Below are 7,851 nucleotides of genomic sequence, written 5' to 3' on the forward strand. Positions count from 1 at the left end.
GAAATGAAAATATTTCCAACTTGGACACCCCAATAATAAAATATTTTATTTGGCGATTCTCCCTTAAGTGGTCGCCCACATAAGCCAATATTAAAATGGTGCCTAGTTTATAATCTTTTAATGAGAAATATCTCAAGGTGGCGTCCAACCAACATTATAAAATTAATATTTTGAGCACTAAGTCGACCCCCTTAAGTCATAATACAAATCACGCCTAGGTCAAGGGGATTATTAAAGTATTAAAATATACTTTTACTTCCATATACTGAATACCGCCAAAATGAGTTGAAGGCTAAGGACCCGAAAATTGCATTGCCTGAAATGGCCTCTGAACTGAACCATTGCACCTTGCCAAAAATAGTACTTACTATAAATAGCATACTGCTAAAAATAGTAAGTGTTTCCAATGTGATTTTTACCACATTCTGAGCAGTTGTCGTACTTACTAAAAATAGCAAGTCCGAAAAAAGTCACTTGATACAAATACATGTCGAACCATCCTGAAGCTCTCTGAAAACCCAGAAAGAATCTAGAATCCAAACTATCAAACTCCCACGAAAACACCCCTAAAAATATCAAGGAATCGTCTTAGAAAATAGGAAACCCTAATTTCTACTTCCAACTAGCCTATGGGTCTCTGAAATAGGCTAACGGCCAACCGCACTGATTAATGTTGAGAAGGGGACATTATAGTGACTTGACTCAAGACTTCAAAAAAAAACTTGGCATAGACTGGGCAAGTGAAAAACCTAAGAAATTTAGAGTTTTTTAAGGATATATAACTTGTTTCATGCACCTTTATTAAGAAACCTTAAAGACACAATAATATCATCAAATAAAAGCTAATTTGATCACATACACAAGTATACATTGATCACATAAGTATAAGCACAAATTATAATTGAAGGAAATAGCACACTTAGATATATAAATTTTGTCAAATGTATACAAAACTCATGGAATAATATATAAATGTTGTCAAATGTATACAAAACTCATGGAATATGAAATCCATGACATCAAATGTTCCAAACAAATATCAAAACAATAACTAGAAGTCTATAGCTCAGAGGAGCTTTCAACCCTCCTATGAATGCATCAAAGGTAGGTATGTATGATGTAGCAGCCACAATATTTTTTTAACTATGAATATGCAAAGATTTGAACAAGGGATATATATTATGTAGATTTTTATGATCATGATTCATCAATGGCTTATTACTTGCTTAGACTTAATAGTTTGACGGAGGTTTGGGGGCAATGCCAAAACAAGGTTGAGGGTAGCACCCCTTTCGGGGGTCCAAGGGTGAGAGAGAGAGAGGTAGAGAGATTAGGCCTAGATCTTGGGGGAGAGAGGAGAGAGTGAGATAGAGAGAGGTAGAGAGAGGGGATAGAGGAAGAGTGATAGCGAGAGTGTAATAACCCACTTACTTAACCCAACAAAATTTGACCACTTTTTTTTTTTTTTTAGTTTACTTAAATCATTTGTGTTTGATTCAATCGCATAATCTGGGCATCCATCCATTAGGATTAGCCATTCATCCATCTGGGATGAGCATCTAACCATACGGGTTAGGCATCTGTCCATACGGAGCAAAAGGTCTCAACTATCCAATATGGGATAGGCATCTACCCATACGGGGTAGGCATCTATCCAATTGGGATAGGAGGTGCTCTGGCCAAAGACTTAGACTCATCGGGACCATTCGGGTCCTGAGTCACTCACTAAGTACTACACTCTTCTAGTAGGAGTGCACCGAGGTCGCCGTCCTTAGGAGAAATCAAAATAACATAATACAAGCTTGAATTCCGCCTCGGAATTTGGCTTAAAGCCTCGGGAAGTCAAGCGAATCCATACGGGATTCCCTCCGAGTATGCATTGAATTTTTTTTCCTCTTATTATACTTATCTTTCAAATTAGGATTCTTCTCAATCCTTCTTCTTACCAAAACCTAGACCCCATCCACGAACGCCTGAGTACTAGGGACAACTCCGTCCCTAGACTACCTACATACCCGTTTCGGCACGGGATCAAGGCGTAAAGTATGTAGTTCTATTTTCTACTCTATGGTTTGGTGTAAACTGATTAGTGGGTACGCAACCCTTTCTAGGGTCAATGTCCCAGACAGTTTCTCTGCAGTTGCTACCCACGGTGGTAGCACTTAAGAAAAGGCTCAAGATGGCCTATTGCTTGTGGCCTAAAACAACTAGATCCCATTACCTATCATAAGCGTCACCCTTGACCCAATTGTCAATCGTCAACAACTCTTTGAGATTAAATCAATTTCATAAAAGCATTTCACTCAATCAACCCTAAAGGGGGTTTACTGTGGTTTAACTTAGCGGATGTAAAATCATTTAAGGATTATCTTATTAGATTATCAATCCAAGGGGGATTACCCGCCCCTTGGATTTTAACTTCCAAGTGTCCCTTATTACTCCCCGACGATTTATAGGGATGATGCCACAGACGTCGTTGATGCAGCTTTATTAGGCGTTAAGTGCAGTAGTTCAACACGACAACATTACCCGTAAGCGTGACCCAGAGGCACCGTAAATACCGAACGCTGCTAGGTTTTGGTTTTCCGACTTACTTTATTTCGTTTTCTTAACTAAGAAGCTATGAAAAACATCATGCTTGAAAACAATTATGAATTGAACGTGCATAATTAGACGTTGCAAAGCTTAATTAATTGAAATAACTATTTGATGAACCACGTGGAATAAAAACCATAACTAAGTTATTTAATATTCAAAACTTGAAATATAACTTGCAAAATAATGACAATTATGAAACTCGCATATTAATAATTAAACGTGTAACTTGCATGAAGATGAAGAAAATGTAACTTTGTCATCAATAAATGCAAATAATGTAAAGTAATTCGCATGATGCAAGAATAGTGTAGGTTACATGTAAAATTAAGCAATGTTTTATTTCCACCATGAGAATAATCACTTATAGAGTCACTGGTCCCAAAAATAGCAATTAGCTTAAACATTTGGTTCAAATCATATTAATATGAATTAAATGCTTTTAATGAGTCTAAAATGCCAACTAAGTGACCCAATGAATCTTAAATAGTTTGAAAAATTCTAATTATAAAATTTGATATAATTTAATTTACAATTATAAATTTGCTAAAGATAAATTAATTATGAATTTACTAAAGATAATTAAAATTACCCAAGTTAAATTTTATTAAACTAAAATAAAAATTATTTCAAAAATCCAATTGCCAAAATTCAAATGTTATGCAGTGGCTTTTTAAAGCCAAGTGGGAGTGGGGCCACGGGTCCCATCACCACTGCGGACCTACAAGTGCAGGCCCGCAGTGATGAGGGGACCGTTGTGGTCCCCTCCACTGCCCTGCAGCCACTGCCGTAACAGTGACCGCAGGTTAGTGGAGGGTACCACTCCCCTGTGGTAGTAATAACTCCCCCCCCCCTGCGTTGGCCCATTAATCCATGCAAAGGATGAAATTTATTCTTCGGATTCCTACGTACTATTTCATATATATTTTGTTTTGTATAAATTTTAATAATATATATATATATATATATTTTATTTTTTTTCATTCCAGTTTATTTAATGATATAAGAGAGAAATATATTAAAAGATATGTGTATAAAAAAAATGATAATATAAAAATGAGAATAAGAATTTAATCACAGGGATGAAATAAAATAGAGAAATTAATTTGTTTCAGCATTATACAGATAACTAAATTATCATAGAGATAGGTAAACACTTAAATTTGATTTCACAGTGAACAAATTTGTTGAGATAATAAAATTTTTGATGAGATTTCCAGGAAATTGATATTCACAGAGAGAGATTTCTGAAAATAAATAAATAACAAGATAATATTTCCACAGGGATTTTATACAAATAATCTGAGAAGAATTCCTACTTGAAATATTATATCACATAGCAAGATTTCTTAATACAATGATTATATGCATAGAGAAAGAAATTATTTACAGAGATAAAAGGTTTTGAGTTTGAAACAAGATTTTATTTCTTTAATCTAATTCATAGCAAGAATTTGAACCAGATTTTTATTTATCTAATCTCACTCACAGCAAGTATCTAAAACAAGATTTCATTAATCTAATTCACAGCAAGAAATTGAAACAAGAAATCTAATTCTCAGCAAGAAATTGAAAAAAGATTTTATTAATCTAATTCACAGCAAGAAATTGAAACAAGAAATCTAATTCTCAGCAAAAATTTGAGACAAGATTTTATTAATCTAATTCACAGCAAGAAATTGAAACAAGAAATCTAATTCTCAGCAAGAAATTGAGACAAGATTTTATTAATCTAATTCACAGCAAGAACAAGATGCGTGATTCAAATAAATAAAATAAAAAAGAACCTGGATACTTGCAACTTGCGGTAGAAACCCCTCTGAATTCTTCAACTAGCCTCCCTTGATCCTTCCTCTCAAGTTTGGAAAAATTTCTTCAAACAACCTTAACTATTCTCCAAAATGAAAATATGACTACTAAAACAACTAATTGAGAAAACTTTCTTCAAAGAATAACCAATTCCCTCTTTTGAAAACTTGCATACAATATATAGGAAAAATCCCTTAATTCCACTATCTAGAAAAATTAATTAAAAATGAGATTCTTTTCCAATATTGGACCCATGCAAAATTGATTAATATCCTAGTGGGGGAATTACAAGTGTGTATGTGGGTCCATTATTTATTCTTTTATAATACTTATTCAGTCATTTTCAATAGCTCAACCAAAAAAATATAATAGAATTGTATCAAATCAAAAGTGATAAAGGAGGGTTGTAACAGAGATAGGTTTAGAATTCAGGGCAGATAAACTGAAATTATAATCTAGCTTTTAGTAGTAGGGTCCTTGCAAGGTGGAATCTTGCCAAATCAACTTATGAGAAGGAGATGTTAACAACTCTTCATGTTGTCAGTAAGTGGACACCATATCTTTTGGAATGATTTTTGTATATAAATATTAAAAACAGATCATCATAGCCTCAAGTTCTATTTAGAACATGTCTCCTCTTCAGAATAGCAAAAGTGGGTCTCAAAATTATTAAGCTATGATTATGAAATTATCTACAGAATGGGAAAGGAGAAAGTGGTGGCGATGTCCTTTCCTGGAAATTCAGTGACCAGGGAACCTTATGTGCTTTATTCTTTTACAATTTTAATTGAATTATTATTATTTTTTCAACGATTTTCAAATAAATATAAATTTCTAATCATGGCTTGACTCTGTAAGAGGCAATCTTCGAAATTTAAAAATTGTAAAAGTTTCCAGAAAAATATGCCTTTAGATGAAAGGTTTTAGAGAGCTATCTATGAGAAAGAGTTGAGTGTCACTTGGTGCAGGTATGCACTTGCTTCCAATTTCCAAGCTTAAATAATTTGCATGCAATCATGCTTTCAGCAATCAAATGATGCATGCCTTGATTGTATGTAGTGCTTACTTGCTAATTGTATCTGATTATATCCATGGTTTCCGATTTATGCATTGAGATTTTCACAGGTACTCATTTTGACAAATATATCTGGATTCAAATGTATTTTATCCTCCTTATTTCAAATCTTTGTAAGGACATAAAAGAAAGTTACATGCTCAATCAGAAAAGTTATTTTGATGGAATGAACTCTAATTCAATTACAAAATTTGAAAATGAAAGAAAATTTAGCGTTGATAGATCTGAAAAGAGAAAAAAAGGTGGATCTCTTTTACTACAGAACTGTATGCAAGAAATTATAATTGTTCGATGGAATATTTAAAATTTTATAACCTAGTAATGGTATTATGCAGAGAAAATGCAAAATATAGAGCTTGCATCTGTTAAAGCAAAAGATGAGGCAGTTTTGGATAGAGTTGGTTCTACGAGTACGGAAAATAACTTAGATCCAATTCCTTAAACCTGAATTTTATTCGTTTGTATACTATTGGCGAAGTCCTTTTAATACATAGAGGATTAAGAAGCCATTGTAGATGGTGAACACTGTGGAGGGAGGCTCAGACCAAGTTAATGCATTCTATGGATGTAATCAGGTAAGTAGTCAGTACCTTTTTGTAAAGCTTTCAGTTAAATTTCATACCAAAGAATTCCACTTCTCCCATTAGCTTTGAATCACCTAGCAATTATTTATGCAGGTTACTAAGATAAAGAATATGAAGTGTATTCCATTGACAATGTAGATTGGCTGTTACCATGGAGTTGGAGAGTTACCTCGTAACAAGTTGAAATATTGACAGAATCCGACAAACCAACCTGATCAAAGTGAAGTTTTTGTTTGCATCTAATGACAGTAACATTAGAATTTTAGTTTCGTGTATGCAATGGAAATGAGCAATGCATTATCTACAATAATGAGCAAGCTCTTCGTTTACGCTACTTTCCTCAAATCCCAAATCTTGTGACTGTAGATTATTTGGTATACAGCAAACAAGGCTTTGGGAAGGCTGACAATTTCAGGAATTCTATGTAGCACCTCTTGCTTTAGGAATTGAAGTTATAGTTTCTACATTTTGCCAGCTATGCTTGTATTTTGTGTGATATGTACTTTTTTGCTATCAATTAATACTTTTAATCAGAGAAAAATGGTACGTTATCCCCTTAAACATAAGAATTAAATTTCATTCATTCGTCTGCAATCTAAACATAGTAATTAAAAACTCCCATTTACATCAAAAAGGAGGCATAATGGTTATGCCGATAGTAAAATATATGTTGCAAAATATATTGGAGTCGAGAAAAATGAAAACCGAATTTCAATATTAGTATTTTACTATAATTGAGCACTGGAAAATCCTATCACCAAAAAAATTAGAAATATAGATTATAAATTTTAGTTTGAAAATTAAAGAATAAATGAATAATTAAGATGAGACATTTTTTGGTCTTTTAAATAAAATCAAATAATTTTTTATTTTATTCACATGAATTAAATGAGAGGTTTATAGAATCATGTTTTTGCTTATTTTTATTATTATTCTTAAAATATTTAAATATATTTGTACAATATTATTTTGATTTAATTATAAATAAATCTTATTTGATGGAAATGAAATTATTGTGACGTAATGAAATAAGTAAGATTTCTTCTCAAGATTTTAAAACTCAAATAAATTCATTTTGGAAAAATATAATTTCATTCAAGAAAATAGGAAGGGAGCCAAGGAGGGAGAAAGGAAGATAGAGGTGAAATATATGGATAAAAAAAGATAGAGAAATGATAGCGGCTATACAAGAGATGGAGTGAATAAGACAGACAAAGGGTTAGAGAGAGATAGCTCAATAGATAGATATGATATTTTAGATTGATATCTTTCTCTCTACCATTTTTTCATTTTTCTTTCTCTACCAATTTTTCATTTTTCAATTCCATTTTTTAAATAATTAGTTTCCATCGTTACTTACAATTTCTTTCAATACATTGTTATTATTGTCATTTGATAAATGTTTGCTTAAATATTTTTTAAAAATATAAATTATTATATGGCATATAAATAAAATTTAAAACACTCTCTCTCTCTCTCTCTCTCTCTCTCTCTCTCTCTCTCTCTCTCTCTCTCTCTCTCATATATATACATTGGGACTTTATACACTTTCTTTAACTACAATCAAATTGTAATCATAAATTATAATCTTGTAATTTTTAATAAAGTAACTACCTTTGTATTTGTTAAAATAATTTCACTAAATTAATATTGCACATTTAAATTATAATTTCATTAATATTGTATTAAAATAGAATTAAATCATCTTTATCTATATAAATTTAACTAATTAAATTAAAACAAAAAACACGACAACAAGCTATTCATCAAAAACTTCCCCAGGCAACC

The 7,851-nt window shown here is 32.1% G+C and overlaps 1 protein-coding gene across 3 annotated transcripts in view; it reads left to right on the plus strand.

The window, feature by feature from the left end:
- Positions 1-6,527, plus strand: part of LOC131060739 (pentatricopeptide repeat-containing protein At2g41720) — a 349,323-nt gene extending 342,796 nt beyond the window's left edge. For 2 of the 3 annotated variants that reach the window (XM_057994104.2, XM_057994102.2), the window contains 2 exons: positions 5,815-6,054; positions 6,157-6,527. In XM_057994104.2, coding sequence (XP_057850087.2) covers positions 5,815-5,921 — 107 coding nt within the window. In that variant the 3' untranslated portion in view covers positions 5,922-6,054; positions 6,157-6,527. The remainder of the gene's footprint in view (positions 1-5,814; positions 6,055-6,156) is intronic. The other variant, XM_057994103.2, reaches the window with a different exon arrangement.
- The last annotated feature ends 1,324 nt before the right edge of the window (positions 6,528-7,851 follow it).

Source organism: Cryptomeria japonica, chromosome 10, assembly GCF_030272615.1.
Source record: "Cryptomeria japonica chromosome 10, Sugi_1.0, whole genome shotgun sequence".
Classification (NCBI taxonomy): Eukaryota; Viridiplantae; Streptophyta; class Pinopsida; order Cupressales; family Cupressaceae; genus Cryptomeria; species Cryptomeria japonica.